Source organism: Salvelinus namaycush, chromosome 11 (assembly GCF_016432855.1).
Source record: "Salvelinus namaycush isolate Seneca chromosome 11, SaNama_1.0, whole genome shotgun sequence".
Lineage (NCBI taxonomy): Eukaryota > Metazoa > Chordata > Actinopteri > Salmoniformes > Salmonidae > Salvelinus > Salvelinus namaycush.
In genome coordinates, this window is record NC_052317.1 from 39,248,456 (window position 1) to 39,272,746 (window position 24,291).

Genomic DNA, 24,291 nt, shown 5'->3' on the forward strand with positions numbered 1-24,291 from the left:
AATTGATGTATGGATGACTCATAGTGAAGACTGGGTTCGTGCAGATAACCAACAATTTACGACGTTTGGAATGAGACTAACGTGAGGTAAAATAAATAAATCATTAATCAGAAGACTATTGATCAGATATGAAAATATCTGAAAGGTTATATTGGGAAATTATAACTTTGTAATCTGACTACTTTCCCTGGTGCTCCCAAATTCATAGTTAATTAGTTACGTTATTATTTAGTTGATCGCGTAATCCCTAATTACAGGAATCTTTGATATAAACTATAAGTCTTCAATTTAATGATAGCAAAGACACAAGTGTTTTAAAGTAAACAAAAGTTTAGTACCTGCTTCTCGACTCACATCGACATTGTTACAGAATACCGACTCCAACTATGGAAGCAGCAGGAAATTTGAATATCTCTGATGGTCGATGAACAGGGTTTTCTTCTACCTCAACACCATGAACAGCTGGCACATCAAGGATAGGCTATGGAGGAGGTTCTTCGCAGTGTGCAACGGCTCGAACACACACGAGAGGCGTTGCCTTCATCCAGTGGAGGATACTCTACAACCAGTCGACCCAGCGGGCCAGCACATCAGCCCATTCAGCAACCCGCTCAGGTCAGCGATGCCCGATTATCCCTCCTGGATAAATATGACGGTACACCATCCAAATGCAGTGGCTTCCTACTTCAGTCTTCCCTCTATTTTACGCATCAGTTGGGAGCTCCCACCGCCGAGAGATCCAAGGTAGCCATGGTTATTTCTCTGCTGACTGGGCGGGTGTTGGAATGGGCTACGGCCGTCTGGGAGAGAGGAGCTAGATTCCTATGGTTCTATTTAAATGTATTTTTGACCATCCCCCGGAGGGCAGAGTGGGAGGTGAGCGGCTACTGCAATTACGGCAAGGGAACCAGACGGCTGCTGAGTACGCACTCACCTTGTCGAGACGACAATCTCACTTTGGACGCACTCATTGCGATGGCCATCTGTCTGTATAACCTACTTCGGAAGCGATGGTACTCTCATCGCTTCTCTCCCTCCCTCAGTGAACACTCGGGATCAGAGCCTGAACCCATGGAGGTAGGGGTCACACACCTCCCCACGGCAGAGTGCCGCAGACGGATACAACTGGGGCTTTGTTTGTACTGTGGACAAGGAGGTCACAAGCTCCAGAGGTGTAAGTCGCTCTGGATAAGAGTGTCTGCTAAATGACTTAAATGTAAATGTGTCCGGCATGTCCGAACTCAGGATCCACAAGAGCAGAGGGACGGTCACGTGATCTTCCACCCCCTGGGGCAGGAGTGAGTATGCCATCTTCATATCTGTCTGCTAGGCTCTTTTTGGTGTCCGTCACGCTAGCTGACTGTCCCTCATGTACTGTCTACAGCTTTAGTGGATTCCAGTGCCTCAGGGAATTTTATTGACCAGACCCTTGCCTCCTCCCTTAACATCATCTCATACCCGCTCTCCTCTCCTTTTCCGGTTCAAGCCCTTGATAGTCAGCCTTTAGTATTTGGAACCACATGACTCAACCACTCATACTCACCATGGAGTCCAGTCATCAGGAGAACATCCCCTTCTTCATTACCAGTGCATCAGTCCACAAGATCATCCTCGGCCTCCCTCGGCTTCAACGCCACAACCCTACCATCTCATGGTAGAGAATGAGAATTAGACTGGTCACCCGAATGCCGGAGTACCTGCTTCCATGTCCCCTGTGGTTCCACATCATTTGAGAGTCCTATGGTTGCCCTTCAGCCTTACAGCTCGTTGGTATACCAGGACCTACGGGAGGTATTTTCCAAAACCCGTGGCACCTGTCTCCCTCCTCATCGCCCCTGGGACTGTGCCATCGACCTGCTTGCAGGCTCTGAGCCCCAGCGCAGATGCATCTACCCTCTGTCGGTGACTGAAACACAGGTCATGGAGTACATCCAGGAGGCGCTCCCACAATGTTTCATCTGCACGTCCACTTCTCCTGCGTCAGCTAGTTTCTTCTTCGTGACCAAAAATTATGGAGGTTTACATCCATGTATTGATTACAGAGGACTCATTGAAATCCCCACCAAGTACCGTTGGTTCAGGTGCGCAGAAGAGGTGTGGAGCGAGGCTCGGGTGAGACTCCAACATGCCGTTCACCATCAGGAGCAGGCAGACCGCCACTGCAGTGAGACCCCCGTGTTCCATCAAGGGGATTGTGTCTGGCTCTCTACCAGGAACCTCCCCCTCCGCCTGCCCTGCAAGAAGCTGAGCCCCCGGTTTGTGGGGCTGTTCAAGGTTCTCTGGAGGGTCAACGAGGTGATGTATAGATTACAGCTTCACAGTGACTTCCACATCTCACCTTTTCATATCTCCCTTCTCAGGCCGGTGGTTCCTGGTCCCCTGGCTGATGCTGTCCCCGACGACATCCCTCCGCCCCCCCCTGGATGTCGAGGGAGCTCCCGCCTATGCCGTCAGATCCCTACTTGACTCGTGGGTGTCGGTACCAGTACCTGGGGGACTGGGAGGGTACAGCCCAGAGGAGCGGTGTTGGGTCCCAAGGACATTCTGGATCCCAACATCATCCGTGATTTCCATCTTCACCGCCCGGACCTGCCCGCTCCTCGTCCTCGGGACCCTCCCTCTGGCCGGTGTTGTCCTGTGGCTGTAGCTACTGGTAGGGGGGGGCTGTCACATCTACTCCCGCTCCTCCCCTCTGACTGTCGACATTGTCGCAGGTTTACTAACCACCGGTCCGGGAACCGTCATCACGCTCACCTGGCACTCATCATTTCGCGCACCCGCGCTTCATCATTAGGCACACCTGGACTCCATTACCTCCCATTTATCTATCACTCCCTTAGGTTCTTTCCCCAGGCAGTATTGTTGTCTAGACGCTGCTCCTATGTTGTATTTTTTCATGCTTCTTGTTATATTAAACTTACCACCTGCACCTGCTCCTCGAATCCCAGCATCTACGTTACACTTACAGTTAGTGCATTCATTTTAAGATACTTAGGTGAGACAACCACATATCACAGTTATAGCAAGCATTTTTTTTCTCAACAATGAAGTTATCAGCAAAATCAGTGGTAGTAGTAAAAGACAAGTGCACTTTTTTTGGAAGGGGGGATAAGACTGACTGTTATTTAAGATTTTATTTGAAGAGGTACAGTAGGGTTTCAGACTTTCAGGACGTCTTTTGCAACAATCATACTGATTTAAATGCATTATGATGTTGACTCCTTATAGCAGGGTTGGGGTATGTTTTAATTTATAAACCTGTCAATACAGGAAGTGATTTTAATCTACAATCATAAACTGGAAACTTATCACAAATAGTTTCTCATTTTCAGAGAAGTGTTTGTAAATAGAAGCCCTTTTCTTAAATGATTGAATTGGAATCTGTTTACTTCCTGAATTGACTGCCTTATTCGAATTTACCCAAGCCATGCCTTTATAGACTGAAAAATATGTAACCGTGACGTATAATGTGCTACATAAATTGAGGGGTGCGTAGTTGAGGAACTTACTTTAACTTCCTGTTTTACTCGGTATGTTCAACAAAAAGTATGGCAGCTCTCTTACATTACATCGTTTTTCTATCAGCTCTTGTCCAAGGATCAGGTAAATATTCAACCATTCTATCTTTGTTCTAATATTGACTGTATTGATTAGATATGTTTACCAATAATCTGATCAGAAAGGCAAGTGACAGGCAATAGGTTAGTGCTGATAGTTTCACTTGATGTTAGGGATGGGCTACGCACATGTTCATGAGAAATTTTTTGCTATTTATAATTTGTATTTTTTATTTACAAAGACAACAACAACAGCACAGTGACAACAAACCTTCAAACATGATAAACAAACAAGGGGAAGGGCAAGGAAGAGTAGCCTGGGTCTTACCGGGACACACAAGATACCCAGCTAGCCCTGTCAGGTGTCTGTGAAGGGATTGACAAGCCCAATGGGGGATCCATGAGTCACTGTTCTTCAGATAATTGTCACTATCCTGTAAAACCAACAAAAACAAAGAACAATAGGGTAGACAACATGGATAACTAAAATGTATGATATCTCTCTGTTATTGTCTATTACACTGGTCATTTTACTTTTGGAGTAGAATTCTGATATTTGATGCAAAATTATTCTGATATTTTAAATATACACTACCGGTCAAAGTTTTAGAACACCTACTCATTCAAGGGTTTTTCTATATTTTTACTATTGTTTACATTGTACTACACTGTACCATTTTCTAGTTCTGAGTCTCTACTTTTATCCAATGTGAAAAAAAGACCATATAAAGTATTGATACATAAGACCGAATCGAGCCGGTCGGTCACATATTTTGTCTCCGTCAGGGATGGGCTCAATTAAGAATTTAATTGAATTTTCTTCATAAATTCCAATACATTTCCTGAATTTGAAAGTAGTTAACAGGATACAGAATAGCAATTTGCATTTGACTGAAAGGAAATAGAATTGATTTAAGTGAAATTAAAATATATTATAATCTTTTTTATGTGTAGTCTATAGAAATATAGATATTTTACATATAACATGTCGTTATGCAACACAGTAAGATACACCTGCTCTTTCTATGACAGACTGACCAGGTGAATCCAGGTGAAATCTATGATCCCTTATTGATGTTACTTGTTAAATCCACTTCAATCAGTGTAGATGAAGGGGAGGATAAAGGATAAGATGGATTTTTAAGCCTTGAGTCAATTGAGACATGGATTGTGTGTGTGCCATTCAGAGGGTGAATGGGCAATAATTTTTTTCTAAGTGCCTTTGAACGGGGTATAGTAGTAGGTGCCAGGTGCACCAGCTTGAAGAATGGCAACACTCCTTGGTTTTTCACGCTCCACAGTGTCCTGTGTGTATCAAGAATGGTCCACCACCCAAAGGACATCCAGTAAACTTGACCCAACTGTGGGAAGCATTAGAGTGAACATGGGCCAGCATCCCTGTGGAACGCTTCAACGCCTTGTAGAGTCCACGCTCCAACGATTGCAGGCTGTTCTGACGGCAAAAGATTTTGCAACTCAATATTAAGAAGTTGTTCCTGATGTTTCGTAAACTCAGTGGAATTGGCTATTCTAAGCACTAAGGTTAAAGTAGTATATGACCATTCTTTCCAGAGAAAAGTGATGTTCTTTAGTATCTGGAAGTGGGACCTGTCAGATTCTATGAAACTTCCATGTTCTATGGCTGAGTGGAAGTTCTTGAATTGCACTGAATTAAATTCTTCTTCCTGTCACTCAAACTGAATTGAGCCCAACCCTGCTTGGTTTTCACAAAAAAACTTGAATGTTGTTTTCCAAATGTTTAACGATGTAAACTAATCTGAAAAAAATGGTAAAAGAATAGTGTAGAAAAAAGGTGTAATCATTTCAGAATGGTAATGTGTAGCGCATTAGTAAGTGCTTTGTACAAAGAATACCAATGGTGAAATGGGTCCCCATACTTTGACATTTGTCTAAGAAAGAGGAACTAGAGGAAGTTTGAGTTTGAGTTTGAGTTTATTTTTACAGGGACAGTGCACATTAATCAATGTTTCAGTAAAAGTGCCGGTTTTAGCCAGCCGGCTGATTTTCAACCGCAGTCCCTGGGCAGGTTATTAAAAACAATTACAATATAGACAATAGCAACATAGAACAAGACATAGCATACAGACATAGCAACATAGGACAAGCAAGACGTAGCATACAGACAGAGCAACATAGAACAAAAAGCAGCAAGACAAAATTCATAAAAGCAACAGTGTTTCCACACCTCACAAGTTACAGACAACAGACATGGAAAGTGGCAACACACAGCTAGGGACCATGTTCACAAATCTGATTGACCTTTAGCTATGTCTTCAAGCATTTTGTGAAAGTGTGATATGTGGTGCAGTTATGTGTGTCTGATGGCAGTGTATTCCAGACATGGGAAGCTCTCACAGAAAAAGCGGATTTACTAAAGGTGCTTTTCCTTAGGGGAACTACACAGTCACCTCTCATGGCAGACCTTGTGGATCTGCTGCCATATGTTTGGGTTTTCTGTTTAACAAAAATACTGAGTGGAGGGGGAGCCAAGCCATTTAGGATCTTGAATACAAGACATGCATCGGTGTATTGCACAAGATTTTCCCAACTCAGGAGCTCATGCTTTCTGAGGATGTGACAGTGATGATGGCTATTGGGCTTCCTATCAAGCACTTTGAGAGCCTGTTTGTAGACAGACTGAATAGGTCTTACTGTTGTACAGCAAGCTTGGGCCCAACTAGTCAAGCAGTATGTTAAGTGGGGGAGTATCATAGATTTGAAATACAGCTTTGCTACCTCTGTAGTCAAACAATTTCGTATAAATCGGAAATTAGCTAGGTTGAATTTGGTTATTTGAATTACCTTTTTCACATGCTTTTTAAAAGAGAGGTTGGAATCAAGTATGATGCCAAGGTACTTAAAATCAGATACCACCTGGAGCTTCTCCCCTGACACATAGACATCTGGCTCAGTAGCATCTGTTGCCCTCTTTGTGAAGAACATGCAGACAGTTTTTTTCACATTGAGATGCAAACACGAGTCACTGAGCCACTTTGTAACCTGGACCATTACAGTAGTGAGTTCTTGTGCAGCTTGTTGTTTGCTCTTTGCATGCACATATCACTGTATCATCTGCATACATTTGAACTTCAGACCCAGTACAGACAGAAGGCAGATCATTAATGTACAGGCTGAACAGGAGGGGCCCCAGTATTGACCCTTGGGGCACACCCACATCATAGCTAAGAGTGGGCGACAGCTCATTGCTCACTCTGACACACTGAGTTCTGCCTTCAAGGTATGATTTCATCCATCTCAAGGCATCGGGGGAAAAGTTGAACTTGGACAATTTTGTGATGAGAATCTCATGGTTAACAGTATCAAAAGCATTCCTTAGGTCCAGAAACACAGCCCCAACAACGCCCCCTTTGTCCATCTTGGACTTCACATTTTCCAGAAGAAAGCAGTTGGCCGTTTCTGTGGAGTGTTTCGCTCTGAAGCCAAACTGCATGGAATGTAATGTGAAGGGGCTGTTGTTGAGGTGGGCAATCAGTTGTTCTGCTACACACTTTAACAACCTTTGACACCACAGGTAGTATACTAATGGGCCTGTAGTTACTCACGTCAGCAGGGTCGCCTGATTTAAAGATGGCCGTTATTATGGCCGACTTCCCTTGGAAACACCCCGAGACCAATAGATGTGTTGGTGACCTTAGTAATGGGGCCAATGAGTGACTCTTTGTAGTTTTTAAGAAAGGTAGAGTCCATCCCAAACACATCTTTGGCTTTAGAGTTCTTTAGTGAGCTAATCACCTTGTCCACCTTTGACTCAGAAACCCACCTTATGATGAAGACAGGTTGAGTGTCATTCACTAGCACTGAGCACAAGAAACCAGTGGAGGGGTTCTGTGTCAGTACCCTGACAGAGTCAATAAAGTAGGAATTGAAGGCTATTGCTATTTCGACTGCATCCTGTGTTAGATTGTTATTCACCATGATTTCTAGTCTTTTTGCAGTGTTACTATGGTCTTTCCCTGTTAACTTTTTTAGATTCTCCCAGATCAGTTTAGAATTTCCCTTTGCTTCACCAATTATGTTAATAAAAAAGTTTGCCTTGGCCTGTCTGATTTCTTTCATCACCTTATTTCTCAACATGGTAAACCTACGTCTGTCATGCTCTAATTTGGATCTTAGGGCTATTTTTAGATAATAATCTCGTTCTTTCATCAATTTCCAGATTTCTCCATTTAGCCAAGGAAGAGTGCTCTTTTGGCCAGGTTTGGATTTGATTTTCTTTAGGAAACCATTTAATGTAGTCTGGATTGTGGATAGAAAAACTTGACTATCAGCTTCCACGTCTGCATAGGACAAGAGATCATTCCAGTTAATTCCCTTAATTGCGTTTTCAAAATAGCTTAATTCACTCTTAGGTATTCTTAGTTGATCAGGCTTTCTAACAGTAGAGAGGTTAAACCTGCTCTTAGACAGCTTTCTGGCTATAAGTGTCAGATTATGATCAGATAGCCCAGTAACCATATTGAATGATTTAGTCACTCTCTCTGGTTTATTACTGAACACCAAATCAATCTGTGTTTTAGAGCAACAAGTCACCCTGGTTGGCCCTTTAACTAGCTGTGTAAGGTCAAAGGTATTAGTGATCCGTTTGAGGGTTTTCCTACAACACTTGTCTTCATAATTAATGTTAAAATCTCCCATTAAGATGACCTCTTTCCCAAAATCACATTCCCTAAGCATGTTATTAAACTGATCAAAAAACACACTTGGTGGAAGGTGGCCTATACATTCCAATGAGGGTAAAAGACATTTGGGGAGACAGTGTAATGTTCAATACATTCTAGTTCATTATCACATGACCACTCAATTTGTTTACATCGGATATGTTCTTTAATGTAAATCATCACACCCCCTCCTCTTCCTTCAGTCCTGTCTCTCCTGAAAACATTGTAGCCAGGCACAATCAAAGCAGCAGATGGAGAGTTTTTATGGAGCCATGTCTCTGAGAGGCAGAGGAAGTCAAGGTTGGAGTCTGTGAGTAGATGTTGAATTTGATCACTTTTTGGAATGACACTACGAATGTTCAAGTGCCCCCCTAGTAGTCCCTTGGGCTTAGCTCGTGGGTCCCAGATGACTCGAGAGTGATTGACACATTGGAAAAAGTTAAATTTTCTGTGTTTTCTGACGGCTGGGTTTAGGCCGTTTTGTTTCGTTTTGATTAGGGGCAGTTCGGTAGCGCAATTAACAATCCCTCCCGCCTGCACTGGATGCGGGGAACTAATTAAAACAGCTTACGTACCAGAAGCAGAGTCAGGGATCGCATATAGCGACTTTGGTATGTTTGAAGAGTCAAAATCTATCCTGGAGCCGGGTGAGTCGAGAGAAACCATAGGACCATAGCACTCACCCACTTCCACAGCGGCGACGATCAGTGGACGAGGCCATCCTCCGCTTTCCACTCCGGTGCGTATCGCTGGCTCGGTGATGTTAGGCCCAGGATTGAGTTGCACATCCCCGGAGAGCAGGAGGGTAGTGAACAGGTAGTTTAACAGTTTCCGATAAATGTTGGACTTGTGTTTGTTGCGCCTAAGCGGTTCAGTAGAATAAGGAGCGAGGTAGACTTGGCCATTATTCAGAACATTATGGTATGCTGTGTACTGTCCGCTCCCGTGGAACGGTGAACCAATGTGTTTGGTGTTAATATTCTCCGGTAGTAGACTGATAGTGTCATCCCAGCAAGGACGCACTGAGATTATCAGTAGAGCAGCTACATAACTGACAATCATGGCAGAGTACTGGAGATAAAACACATAATTGCGCTTTAACTCTTTGCATGAGTTACTTAGCTGGGGTCGGCGTACACCTGATGGTTTAGATAAAATTACAGCATTCGAATGAGAAGCGGCACCTGCCGCACCACCCTGTCTTCCGTCCGCCATTTTGCGGTACATATAACTTCCGTAAAAAAGCCACTATAGACCACGTGGAAGGGTCGTTCCACGAATACAGTGCCTTTTATGTCCTAGTGACATTATATGTGTACATTTTGATACAACACTCAATTTAAGAGTTGGATGACATAGACCTGCTTTAAAATTCAAATAGTGTTTTTTAATTCAAATAAATGTGTTGTTTTCTCAAATTCCTATTTTGGTATTGTTGGGTTGTATTTTCTTGGGCTTCTATTTAATAATGAACACTCAAAATGTGCACTTATAAATCATATCAATTTTAATCAGTATACAGCTGTAGACAGAGGTCAAAGATCAACATACAACTTATGTCTCTCCTGAGTTCTGCCCCGAACAAAAGACACGATCTTATATACCCGAGATCACACCTTATAGTGTTATTTCCTATGTCAAAACCTGTATGTGCAGCTAAAATAACAAGTTATTCTTAACACGAGGTTTCTGAGAACCTGTCTCAGCGGTATGCAAATCTGCCCTAGTTTCAGAGAAAAACAGATGCTGTCTTCCTGTGTCTTGCTTTCACCCACAGTCCCGTTTCTCACCTTTTTTCACAGACACCGGGGTTGCTGCGAGTTTTGGTAGAGAGCTAAACACAGACAGAAGCCTCAATATTCAGCTATACAGTGAGCATAAATACAATGGCACGTAAGCAAATTAATAACAACATAATCAGTGGTAGACCCCCAAAATCAACTTTAACCCTTCAGTATGTCCCACGTAATTTTTTCCGACTTCTAGAACGATTTTAACCCACTTAACTGCAAAATAAAGGACCCTATGTTTTCACCATCATTGCAAAGTCCTAGCTATTTTGTTACATTGACAAAGTTAGTTCTGAAGATTATTATTTATTTCATGTGATTAGTGATTTGTTTACATTTGTCTCTCAGGTTTAACCCAGTGAGTCCCACTGTAACGCCGGGGCGTATCCATAGATACCAACCATTAGTCTGTGTAATTACTAAACTAGAGTGGTATTTGTGAGACAAGGGTGGATCACGAAGGGGCCCGGGGCCGGGTCTTTTATACAAAACGTCTGTAGAGTGGGTTGAGCTACACTACACTACAGTCAGAGCCGCCTGCAGACAATGATCAGCTAGGGGGAAATCTGAATTTTCCAACAACAGGTTTCTGTGCCAATGCACAACACAATCAATAAACAAAGCATACCGACTTTGGGCACTTCAATATCATGGTTTGCATTTTCAACACCACAGTAAAAAGACGTCGATCTGGACAAACAAAAAACGTCTGATGCGGTACAGTCTGATGTGTTACAGTCTGATGTGCTATAGTCTGATGTGCTACAGTCTGATGTGTTACAGTCTGATGTGCTACAGTCTGATGTGCTACAGTCTGATGTGCTACAGTCTGATGTGCTACAGTCTGATGTGTTACAGTCTGATGTGTTACAGTCTGATGTGCTACAGTCTGATGTGTTACAGTCTGATGTGCTATAGTCTGATGTGCTACAGTCTGATATGTTACAGTCTGATGTGCTACAGTCTGATGTGCTATAGTCTGATGTGCTACAGTCTGATATGTTACAGTCTGATGTGCTACAGTCTGATGTGTTACAGTCTGATGTGCTACAGTCTGATGTGTTACAGTCTGATGTGTTACAGTCTGATGTGCTACAGTCTGATGTGTTACAGTCTGATGTGCTACAGTCTGATGTGCTACAGTCTGATGTGTTACAGTCTGATGTGCTACAGTCTGATGTGCTACAGTCTGATGTGTTACAGTCTGATGTGCTATAGTCTGATGTGCTACAGTTTGATGTGTTACAGTCTGATGTGCTACAGTCTGATGTGTTACAGTCTGATGTGTTACAGTCTGATGTGCTACAGTCTGATGTGTTACAGTCTGATGTGCTATAGTCTGATGTGCTACAGTCTGATATGTTACAGTCTGATGTGCTACAGTCTGATGTGTTACAGTCTGATGTGTTACAGTCTGATGTGCTACATTCTGATGTGCTACAGTCTGATGTGCTACAGTCTGATGTGTTACAGTCTGATGTGGTACAGTCTGATGTGCTACAGTCTGATGTGTTACAGTCTGATGTGCTACTGTCTGATGTGCTACAGTCTGATGTGCTACAGTCTGATGTGCTACAGTCTGATGTCCTACAGTCTGATGTGCTACAGTCTGATGTGTTACAGTCTGATATGTTACAGTCTGATGTGCTACAGTCTGATGTGTTACAGTCTGATGTGCTATAGTCTGATGTGCTACAGTCTGATATGTTACAATCTGATGTGCTACAGTCTGATGTGTTACAGTCTGATGTGCTATAGTATGATGTGCTACAGTCTGATGTGTTACAGTCTGATGTGCTACAGTATGATGTGTTACAGTCTGATGTGCTATAGTCTGATGTGCTACAGTCTGATATGTAACAGTCTGATGTGCTACAGTCTGATGTGCTATAGTCTGATGTGCTACAGTCTGATATGTTACAATCTGATGTGCTACAGTCTGATGTGTTACAGTCTGATGTGCTACAGTCTGATGTGTTACAGTCTGATGTGCTATAGTCTGATGTGCTACAGTCTGATATGTTACAGTCTGATGTGCTACAGTCTGATGTGCTACAGTCTGATGTGCTACAGTCTGATGTGTTACAGTCTGATGTGCTATAGTCTGATGTGCTACAGTCTGATATGTTACAGTCTGATGTGCTACAGTCTGATGTGCTACAGTCTGATGTGTTACAGTCTGATGTGCTACAGTCTGATGTGTTACAGTCTGATGTGCTACAGTCTGATGTGCTACAGTCTGATGTGTTACAGTCTGATGTGCTACAGTCTGATGTGCTACAGTCTGATGTGCTACAGTCTGATGTCCTACAGTCTGATGTGCTACAGTCTGATGTGCTACTGTCTGATGTGCTACAGTCTGATGTCCTACAGTCTGATGTGCTACAGTCTGATGTGTTACAGTCTGATGTGTTACAGTCTGATGTGCTACAGTCTGATGTGTTACAGTCTGATGTGTTACAGTCTGATGTGCTACAGTCTGATGTGCTACAGTCTGATGTGCTACAGTCTGATGTGTTACAGTCTGATGTGCTACAGTCTGATGTGTTACAATCTGATGTGCTACAGTCTGATGTGCTACAGTCTGATATGTTACAGTCTGATGTGCTACAGTCTGATGTGTTACAGTCTGATGTGTTACAGTCTGATGTGTTACAATCTGATGTGCTACAGTCTGATGTGCTACAGTCTGATGTGCTACAGTCTGATATGTTACAGTCTGATGTGCTACAGTCTGATGTGTTACAGTCTGATGTGCTACAGTCTGATGTGCTACAGTCTGGTGTGCTACAGTCTGATGTGTTACAGTCTGATGTGCTACAGTCTGATGTGCTACAGTCTGATGTGTTACAGTCTGATGTGCTACAGTCTGATGTGCTACAGTCTGATGTGTTACAGTCTGATGTGCTACAGTCTGATGTGCTACAGTCTGATGTGCTACAGTCTGATGTGTTACAGTCTGATGTGCTACAGTCTGATGTGCTACAGTCTGATGTGCTACAGTCTGATGTGTTACAGTCGGATGTGTTACAGTCTGATGTGTTACAGTCTGATGTGCTACAGTCTGATGTGCTACAGTCTGATGTGTTACAGTCTGATGTGCTACAGTCTGATGCATTTTGAAAACTGACGGTTACAGTGTAGTGTTTATAAAGAGTTTTCTCGTGTGTATGTCGTTGCGTGTGCAGTAAGCCCACGGGCTGATTTCTTCTTCTTGCTTGGCAGAGTTCTCAGTAAAGGTTAAATTGTGAATCTGCAACCCAAATGTATTACATAAAATCTACATGCCATATCTCACAATTGATGGGGCTTCCTGAATAAAGTATGTTCGCTGTGACAGAAGGTTTATAAAAAATATAAAAAATTCCACAAAGTTATATCTAGCGCTGCAGTGGGGGGGAGGGTCACATGACCTTATGCCTTGCTCTAGCTCTGTACTCTCCCTGAGTCAGAGATGCTTATGTACTCTCCCTGAGCCAGAGAGGTTTAGGCACTCTCCCTGAGTCAGAGAGATGGGCATTGTGACAGATAGTCCAACACTGAGTCAGAGAGGTTTAGGTACTTTGACAAATTTCTCAAGTTTGCCGCTATTCTTCTTTAAATAGCAACTGAACGTAATAAACAACTTATATGTGGCATCGAAAGGAATCAGAAACATTTAGGGCTCTATTTGAACAAACCCAACAGTAAATCTTAGCGCTAGTGTTAGGGTTACAGGTTCTAGTGATAGTGTTATAGGTTCTAGTGTTAGGGTTACAGGTTCTAGTGATAGTGTTATAGGTTCTAGTGTTAGGGTTACAGGTTCTAGTGATAGTGTTATAGGTTCTAGTGTTAGGGTTACAGGTTCTAGTGATAGTGTTATAGGTTCTAGTGTTAGGGTTACAGGTTCTAGTGATAGTGTTATAGGTTCTAGTGTTAGGGTTACAGGTTCTAGTGATAGTGTTATAGGTTCTAGTGTTAGGGTTACAGGTTCTAGTGATAGTGTTATAGGTTCTAGTGTTAGGGTTACAGGTTCTAGTGATAGTGTTATAGGTTCCGGGGTGGGACAAATATTTGAGCTATTTTCACGAATTATGTGCGCTGTAGCTGGTGGTGCTGAGAAAGGAATGGGTTTTGATGAGTAAACAAGTTGAGGTTTTGTCAAGGTTGTCACTGGCCAACCGGAACATGGCTAAATATGTGGTTTTCAAATTGTGTATTTACGCTCTTATGTATTGCGTTGTCATCAACTCCAATTAGAATATTAGTCCATTACAGCCTAGTTCATTAATTATTATATTTGAAAAATATGTTGAAAATGTTTGCAGTGCACATTGTTCTAATTGTATTGCTTCAATATGGAAATACATTGTTAAACATAGTCTAAAGCATTAACACTGATATTGTAACACTTGTCTGAAGAAGTGGACCAAGGTGCAGCGTGGTGAGTGTTCATGATTCTTTAATTACTCAGAATACCAAACAAAAACAAGAAAAAGGAATGACGAACGTCACGTTCTGCAGGCTTCACAGAGCTAACAAAAACAAGATCCCACAGCATAGGTGGGAAAACAGGCTACCTAAGTATGATTCCCAATCAAAGACAACGATAGACAGCTGCCTCTGATTAGGAACCACACTCGGCCAACCACAAAGAAATACAAAACATAGAATGCCCACCCCACATTACACCCTGAACTAATCAAATAGAGAAATAAAACGTCTCTCTAAGGTCTGGACGTGACAGATATAGAGGCTAGGCCTAGGTGATATGGCCAAAAAATATCATATCTAGATTTTTTTCAAACTTCACGATATACTTTATATCTTTAAAAAAACTATTTCTCAAAATAAGCTTTGTTGCACGATTAAAGGTCAATACACTGCATTTGAAACAGTCGGGAATAATCTAATGAATTCAGGGCTCTTAAAATTAAATCTAGGCTAAATGTAAGCCTTCAACCATAAGACCCACTAATAATTAAATTAAATAGTTTAACCTGCTCTTTTCCAAATATCAGTGATCTGGCTTTCAAATCTGTCTATGAAAACGTCCTTTTTGTTACAAATGTAACCAGAACCAAGCACAATGCACATCCATTAATAATAATGGCCAACTTCTGTCAACAAGCATGATAGAAAATGAACACAGGTCTCATAAGCAATCTTTCAAGCACAAGGCCACTGCTAGTGACTAGCCAGCAAAAGGGGGCTAAGCGAGATTCAACTTCCTGCAATACAACACATTTTGCCATTGGGCAGAGAGAAAATTAAAGCATGTTTTTTTTTGCAGTTCTACACATTTAGGTATGGGGCGGAGAGAACGTTTAGCAATTTATAACACATTTCACGCAATTCTACGTTTTTTGCCATGGTGCATAGACATTTTTGCAGTTTTAAAGCTCATTTCCTGCAATTCTACCCATTTTGTCATAGGGTGAAGATACATTTTTGCAGTTTTAAAGCAAATTTCCTACAATTCTGCCATGACTTATGCCATGTAGATTGATGAGGGAAAAAAAGTTTTTTCATTCAAATTTAGCATAAGGCTGTAACGTAACAAAATGTGGAAAAGGGAAGGGGTCTGAAAACTTTCCGAATGCACTGTATGTATGTGTATATGACATTTAATTCTAGTAAAAATTCCCTGTCTTAGGTCAGTTAGGATCACCACTTTATTTTAAGAATGTGAAATGTCAGAATAATAGTAGAGAGAATGATTTCTTTCAGCTTTTATTTCTTTCATCACATTCCCATTGGGTCAGAGGTTTACATACACTCAATTAGTATTTGGTAGCATTGTCTTTAAATTGTTTAACTTGGGTCAAACATTTCGGGTAGCCTTTCACAAGCTTCCAACAATAAGTTGGGTGAATTTTGGCCCATTCCTCCTGACAGAGCTGGTGTAACTGAGTCGGATTTGTAGGCCTCCTTGCTCGCACATGCTTTTCAGTTCTGCCCACAAATTTTCTATAGGATTGAGGTCAGGGCTTTGTGATGGCCACTCCAATACCTTGACTTTGTTGTCCTTAAACCATTTTGCCACAACTTTGGAAGTATGCTTTGGGTCATTGTCCATTTGGAAGACATATTTGTGACCAAGCTTTAATTCCTGACTAATGTCTTGAGATGTTGCTTCAATATAGCTCCATCATTTTCCTCCCTCATGATGCCATCTATTTTGTGAAGAGCACCAGTCCCTCCTGCAGCAAAGCACCCCCACAACATGATGCTGCCACCCCCGTGCTTCACGGTTGGGATGGTGTTCTTCGGCTTGCAAGCCTCCCCCTTTTTCCTCCAAACATAACGATGGTCATTATGGCCAAACAGTTCTATTTTTGTTTCATCAGACCAGAGGACATTTCTCCAAAAAGTACGATCTTTGTCCCCATGTGCAGTTGCAAAACATAGTCTGGCTTTTTAATGGCGGTTTTGGAGCAGTGGCTTCTTCCTTGCTGAGCGGCCTTTCAGGTTATGTCGATATAGGACTCGATTTACTGTGGATATAGATACTTTTGTACCTGTTTCCTCCAGAATCTTCACAAGGTCCTTTGCTGTTGTTCTGGGATTGATTTTCACTTTTGCACCAATGTACCTTAATCTCTAGGAGACAGAACGTATCTCCTTCCTGAGCGGTATGATGGCTGCGTGGTCCCATGGTGTTTATACTTGCGTACTATTGTTTGTACAGATGAACATGGTACCTTCAGGCGTTTGGAAATTGCTCCCAAGGATGAACCAGACTTGAGGAGGACTACAATTTTTGTTGAGTTCTTGGCTGATTTCTTTTGATTTTCCTTTGACATCAAGCAAAGAGGCACTGAGTTTGAAGGTCTTGAAATACATCCAGGTGTAACAGGTGTATCAGAAGCTTCTAAAGCCATGACATAATTTTCTGGAATTTTCCAAGCTGTTTCAAGGCACTGTCAACTTCTGACCCACTGGAATTATGATACAGTGAATTGTAAGTGAAATAATCTGTCTGTAAACAATTGTTGGAAAAATTACTTGTGTCATGCACAAAGTAGATGTCCTAACCGACTTGCCAAAACTATAGTTTGTTAACAAGAAATGTGTAGAGTGGTTGAAAAACTTGTTTTAATGATTCCAACCTAAGTGTATGTAAACTTCCGACTTCAACTGTATATGAATCGTGTCATGAACATATGGACTTTGAAATGAACAAGGAAGAGGTTTTATAAGTAGGCTAAGTCTGGCATAAGCTTATTGCAACACTTTACAAGAACTCTGTTGCAGTGGTCTTAGGTCATCTGTGTATAGGCTATTCTCTCCATCACAACACTGCTGCTCAGTTGAAGAGCTTGTGATCCCCATGCAGCACCATGCGCCTTCGGAAAGGCACCCCTCAGCCTCAGAAGATGCCCTTCTGGAGGCATGCAGCCAGAGTCATTATACCCTAATGTAGGCCTATTTGCCTACTAGCCAAATAAAGTGCGGAGCATGATGCGTGCAACTCGTCATTCCAACATATTTGAACATTTATTTAATTATTCATTCAGTTCAGTCAGTATGTCATTCATTCAGTCATTTGTCTGAGTTGAAATAGGAACTAAATTAAAGAGAATAGAACAGCCTTATACATTTTTTTAAATTGAAATCCATGTGTTCAAAATATCAAAATTATCCAAAGTTCTTCAGCCTATCACTTTAATAATTCAATGTTTTAATTTTGTAAATGTAAATAAAAAATAGGCCTTCAACTTTGCAATGCACTGCAATGTAGGCTATCATTTTGGTTACTGGTGTCCTGCAGAATCATTTTTTAACTCCATTTGTGCTTTAAAACTGTTTTTATTACAGGCCTCCCCTTTAAAAAGAGATCCATATACAATTATATGGCCATTAGATAATACACAACAACATGGCACATTTAGATAGCGGAATAGGCCTAGCCTAAATCATATTTACTTTCTATTTTGCAGCTCAGGAAATTATTCTTCACAAAGCTCTTCTGTGTTTTTATCATTCTCACACAAGTAATTTGCTGAAGGCCCAAGACTATACCACATCATCAACTGGTACAACGTCTTCATTGAATGCAGATCTAAGACAAACTAGACTTTTATTTTGGAAATGAAACCGGAAGCTGCAAAGCAACTAATTTCTGGGCTAGTTGCTTGATTAACTAGCCATCTTCGACTAGCTATGTTTGGTTCATGTCCTTTGCAGATGCCAAATTACTGACAAAAGTTTGTATCTATAAAAAAGATCTGTAACCGAGTGAATAGAGACGTAAAGTAAAAATGTAATGTGTAAATGTTTATTCATAGTCTTAACAGATCTAATTTAATGTATATGTTTCATGTTTCTTGCATGCCTTTACTTACGATCCTAGATGAAAGATAAATTATTGTATAATTTTAAATGTTTTATTGTTTTATTGGTCAAAGCTTTGAGGATCTTAGAAGAACTCCTGTTGAACCTCAACTTTTTAACAGTAAACATGCAATTTTCACCTGTTCCTCCGCAAACTGTCATTCTCAGATCTCAGACACCGCAGGCTCCCAGCTACTATCTCATCAACGCAACTTTGATATTATTCCACCCCTTTTTAGCCACCACTGCCTTAAAAAGCCACACCTAACACAATATCTGCCAATTAATTTCCAGCAATATTGCCCCTGTCTGTCTGTGTGGTGCATGGATTTGTCTATCACTGTAGCCAGTTAATGTGATAACCATCTTGTGGGTTGACAGAAATACTTTCCCCAAAACCTTGTTTGCAAACTTTGAAATTACAAAAACATTTGTTAGTTTTCTTTCAAACCCCCCAAAAATGGTCTTCTGATGTGATTTAATCATTGACATGGACTCAACACATCCAATTTCGTTGTTTTTCTATGAACAATTGTAATTTTGAGAGGTACAAAAATATCTATCTAAAACCGGGAAAAATGTAACTGAGAAAACAACATTTGGGAAAATATAAAACATAATTTGGGGAAAAAATCACAGATTTTATAGAATGTAACTGTGTACTGTTTTGGCCGAGTGAAAGTACAAACACTTCCCACGTTCAAACACACACACAAGAGACGTCCACATCAAAGCGTTCCTCCAAAACCCAAATCTTGTTCTCAGTCGCATTTCCCAATGAGGAGAATTGAAACCGAGGCTAAATCAGGAAGTTCAGCCCCCTTTTAAGGGCAACTGCATCATGAACTTTACCAAGTACCAAGACATCTTAGACAAAGACTTGATTGACTCTGCCAGGAGTCGATCTTCCCAAGCACTAATCAAAATCCACAAAGAAATGGTTAACTGACCACAAAATCTACATTTCGCAATGGCCATCTCAGTCTCCGGACTTGAACCCCATTGAAAACCTGTGGTTTGAATTGAAGATGGAAGTCCAGAAGCGAAGGCAAAGGATATCAAGGATCTGTAATGACTCTGTATTGAGGAATAGTGTAAGATCCCTCCCAACGTGATCTTCTCATAAAACATTTTAGAAAAAGGCTTAGTAACGTTATCCTCGCAAGAGGAGGGTGCTGGATTATTGAAAACAGAGTTGCCAATAATTAATACCTCTATGTTTTTTCATATTTTTTTATTACTTGTTTGAAACATCTCTTTCTCTAAGCAGTTGCATTACTATAAATAATATAAATTCCCCATTGTTGAGCTCAGTATTTGTATTATTTGTTATATACAGTATTTTTTCGCTCATTTTCATCAAGAGTGCCAATAACTATGGATCCCAATATATGTCTTTAGGCAGATTAGGTTTGATTAGGTTATACTTCATGGAGTTATTCTTCAATTTTTTTTTTAAATGTCATGAACTGAATGGTTTATGAAACTGAATATTTGAAATTGTGTGTATGGTATCCTTGTTCTTTATTGTAAATATACTTCTTTATCACTTATGGCAAGGGCTTTGACTATGACCCTGTACACACTCAAGTTTTATTGCACAAAAATAATTAGTGCTGTGGAGACAGCCAAATGGTTGTGTTCAGTACATTTTTTGTGCAGACAAACTGTCCATTGTATCACCAACACATGGGTTGCATCACATTAAATGTGTCAAATTTGCCTCTGATGCTGTAAAGACAGCAGATATTTCTATAGGTTCATCTTTAAACCATCTTGCAAATATGGTGTGTAGAGAAATTCCTATTTTCTACTACTCTATTTATTATATTGCTTAATTTTTTTCACAGTCTTTATTTTCTGTGTGTTTATTTCATAGAGTCCAGCTCTGTGTTTGTGCTGAAGGGACAGGACGTTCGTCTGGATGTCCAGGAAAATTTTAAACTGAAAGAGTTTGAGGTTTTAAAGTGGACCTTCGGATCAGCCAATATTGTAAGATGCTCTGACACATTGTCAGTGAGAGTGTCTCCTGAGTACAACAACAGGGTTGAGTTTTATAAGGGAAACTTCTCTCTGCTACTGAAGAACATACAGGAAGGAGACAGTGGACCTTATACTGCAGGAGTGACTGGTGACAAAGAACAAACTATTATTGTATTCAAGTTAGTTCCCCAAGGTATGTTTGACTAGTTTTTCTATTCTTTTCTACAGTGACACAGTTACAGTATCAATCAATAGAGCTAAACATGGTGTACAGGTTAAATGCATATTCATTGGTACCCTATCTCATGTACTCAGGTTAATATATTAATAATAATGAGGTTCTATTTGTTTTCAGAGAGCGTTGAGCCACCAGTCCTGACAGTGGACTCTAACTCCAACATCAATGGCATCTGTAATGTGACTGTGACCTGCAGAGGCCAGAACACCTCTGTCACCTCCAGCTGTAACAACAGCACCTGCTCTCAGGTGGGAGGAGAGAGTAGAGGGGCTGAGACCTCCACTGTCCCCCTGCTCTCTGTCTATGTGGCAGGGGGTTCCATCATCTGTAACCACAGCAACCAAGTCAGCTGGGCCACTGACACCAAGGAGCGAATGGAACTCTCTCCAATTAAATCTGGTAAGACATGCTAACAAATTATCTCTCTCTCACACTCACACCCAACCACCCACCCACCCACACTCACACCCAACCACCCACCCACCCACACTCACACCCAACCACCCACCCACCCACCCACCCACCCACCCACCCACCCACCCACCCACCCACCCACCCACACTCACACCCAACCACCCACCCACACTCACACCCAACCACCCACCCACCCACACTCACACCCAACCACCCACCCACACACACAGGGTGTAGTGATATTGATGTCGCTGTATTTCCAGAACAAGGCGAGAAGGCGAACGACAACTATGCTTTCACAGTTGGGACACCTGTCTGCGTAGTTGGATTCATTGCCCTGATTGGTTTTGTTGTTTGTCGAAAGCAAAACAAACGTAAGCTCACTGCTGCTGCTGCATCATATTACAGTAAGTTCATTATATTAATTAAACTATTGTGAAAACTGTGACGATTTCACATTATTTATATACTGTACATTCAGAGCAACTCTGAAGATCTTAGTTGTAAATATGTTTTGGATTTTTATTATTGGTACAGTCACTTCATTATATTAAATAAACTATTGTGAATACTGTTGATAACAGGTTGTAATGATTTCACATTATTTATATATACTCATAGCAACTCTGAAGATCTAACTTTTAAATGTTTATTTGGTTGATTTATAGGGGGAAAAGAGGATATTATAAACACAGATTATGCTACAGTTGGGGTAAGATATTTAACATCACTGATACTGTTGTTAGTGGAAAACATGTCAATTCCAAATTAACAATAAACTCATCTTACAGTTTTTTCTAACTGCTTAATAAACAAGTTTCCCAAAACTGCACACACAAAATGCAAAATGCCTCACATCTCCTTCAAAATGTAACACTGCATTCAAAATGCCATAAACACATGTCAGAATGAAGCATTTGCATCAAATGGCAAACACTGCTTTCATAATAGTACATTTTTGGATATACCATGTAAACACTGTTGTTCTAAATCTAAAGCTCTTTGGTCTTTCATAGGCTTATATCTACATTTCAATACAATGTTCTACAGTGAAAGTAATCTGCTGAGAGGGGTAACAAGTACACTGTAAACACCAATGCAATGTAGAAACAAAATATTTATTAGGCCAAACATTACTGTTGTATACAGTATCATACAACAAAAACATAAACATATGCAAACCAAAAGTATATTCTTTAGAATACAGTAAAGAACACAATTGTGTGTGTGGGGTCCCGGGGGGGCAGTCCATGAATTGGTAGGGGGGGCAGTCACCAGTGCTAAGCTACGCTTCATCTCTTCTCCGGCCTGGGTCTGGCCACAATACTTCGTCCACATCACAAGATACGTTTTCTCTTGCCAAACATCGAGGGAAGTATCTCCTAGCATGGCTTATCCAACCTTGGACAGAGGCAACCTTTATGTCCCCACATGCGTCCTCCATTGCTTGGAGAAGCGGCATGCGGGCATAGGGTTGGCGATCATACACTTTCCAGCACCAGGCTGAGAAGAATTCCTCTATGGGATTTAGAAAAGGTGAATATGGGGGTAGGTACAAAACTACAAATTGTGGATGGGTGGCAAACCAGTTTTGGACCAGAACAGCCCGGTGAAAACTAACATTGTCCCATAAAACCACAAATCTAGCAGGCTCCTGATCTGGATCAGGGACAAGCATTGTGTAAATTGCATCCAGAAAAGTGAGCATATGGCCGGTGTTGTACGGACCCAGTGTGGCATTGTGATGGAGGACCCCGTTTTGAGTGATGGCAGCACACAGTTATATTACCCCCACGCTGTCCAGGGACACTGGTAATTGCCCTCTGTCCTATTACATTTCTTCCGCGGCGCCTGGTTTTGGTGAGGTTGACTCTGTCAGAGTTTCTCTCAAATGGCACCTTGTAAAGTTGTTTCATCGTCACTCGGTGCTGTTGGAGGATGCGTTGTATGGTCGACTGGCTTACAGCATTGATGTTGTTAAATATGGTGTCATTATTCAAGATATGCTCTCTTATCTCTCGAATCCTAATTGCATTGTTGGCCAAAACCATATTTATAATTGCAGTCTCTTGTACATCTGTAAACAAGCGTCCTCGTCCTCCATGATGTCTTTGCCTTTCCAATCTGTACAGAATTCAAACACAGTATGTGTTCAGCATAGGAACTGTAAAAAATGTAAAAAAAATATAGTACAGCATGATAACCAACCTCATTCATTCAATGCAGTGCAGTAAATGGATGGCTTAGAGTTACAAATGTTTATGCAATACTATGCAGTCATACGTATTTTACAGTACATTACTGTAATGCTAAAATAGTCATTAGATAGTTGCATACCTGTTCTCATTTCTGAAGGTTCGAATTATGGACGCCACTGTAAATCGACTCAGGTTGGGCTGGACTCTCAGTCCAGCCTCTCTCATGGTCAAAGCGTGGTTGATCACATGATCAACAAGTGTTGCCCTAATCTCATCAGAGATGGCTCTCCTTCCTTCTCTTCTTTGCCCTCGTCCTCTTCTTCCTCTTCCTCTCCCTCCTACTCCTCTTGCTCTCTGTCCATTGTTGGCATCCGTTGTTCAAAACAGGTCATCTGACCTTTGACCTATTTATAGGCCTATACTACAGTAAAGCAGTGATTGGTTAGTGATCAGTTAAGCTATTAGTGTTTGCACATGTGATGAGTGTGTGTGTGACCTGGTGAATAAGTGTAGCATTTTGATTGGTTGTGTTTGGAAAAGGAAAGCAAGTCACTTCCTGTTAGATTTTTGTGTTTTAGGTAGAGAATTGTGTGTAGTGTTTTGAAAAAAGTGTTTTATGCAATTGACAACTGAGTCAAAGGCTGAGAAATAGCTTATGGTTTTGGATATTTGGTGTGTAGTTTTGCACTTTGAGTGAAAGGTTTCAAAAATCGTGTGACATGAAAAGATTTTGTGTGTAAGCAGTTGGAAAAAACTGTAATTTCAAGTGTAAATGTAGAGCATTGAACAGCTACTGAGAAATATTTAATTTTATTCTCCAGACTCCAGATAACAGTCAAGCAGGTGGTGAAGAGCAGGCGTCTCCAGGTCCAACATCACCCACCATCTACAGTATGGTGGGACAACCCCAACCCAGCCCGTGAACCACCAGCCCCTGCCTGTGGATGACCCCCATGACCTCAATGCCTTTTAAAGGCAATGTTCCCATGTTCGTGTAGACAATAAAATAAAAATGGTCACATGCTTCGTAAACAACAGGTGTAGACTAACAGTGAAATGCTTCATTACAAGCCCTTCCCAACAATACAGAGAGAA

At 41.3% G+C, this 24,291-nt stretch overlaps 1 protein-coding gene across 1 annotated transcript; it reads left to right on the forward strand.

Moving 5' to 3' along the window:
* Positions 1-3,522: 3,522 nt before the first annotated feature.
* LOC120055665 lies at positions 3,523-24,252 on the forward strand. Its single transcript, XM_039003557.1, has 6 exons — positions 3,523-3,603; positions 20,243-20,539; positions 20,702-20,983; positions 21,262-21,405; positions 21,667-21,710; positions 24,018-24,252. The coding sequence occupies exons 1-6, from the start codon at positions 3,549-3,551 to the stop codon at positions 24,117-24,119; spliced, it is 924 nt and encodes a 307-aa protein (XP_038859485.1). The 5' UTR covers positions 3,523-3,548; the 3' UTR covers positions 24,120-24,252.
* The last annotated feature ends 39 nt before the right edge of the window (positions 24,253-24,291 follow it).

Excerpts from the sequence above, each read along its gene's own strand:
- LOC120055665 (XM_039003557.1), top strand. The coding sequence starts at position 3,549 with ATGGCAGCTCTCTTACATTACATCGTTTTTCTATCAGCTCTTGTCCAA. Across the intron at positions 20,984-21,261 it reads ACTCTCTCCAATTAAATCTG|AACAAGGCGAGAAGGCGAAC; the intron begins GTAAGACATGCT and ends CTGTATTTCCAG. Across the intron at positions 21,406-21,666 it reads TGCTGCTGCATCATATTACA|GGGGAAAAGAGGATATTATA; the intron begins GTAAGTTCATTA and ends GTTGATTTATAG.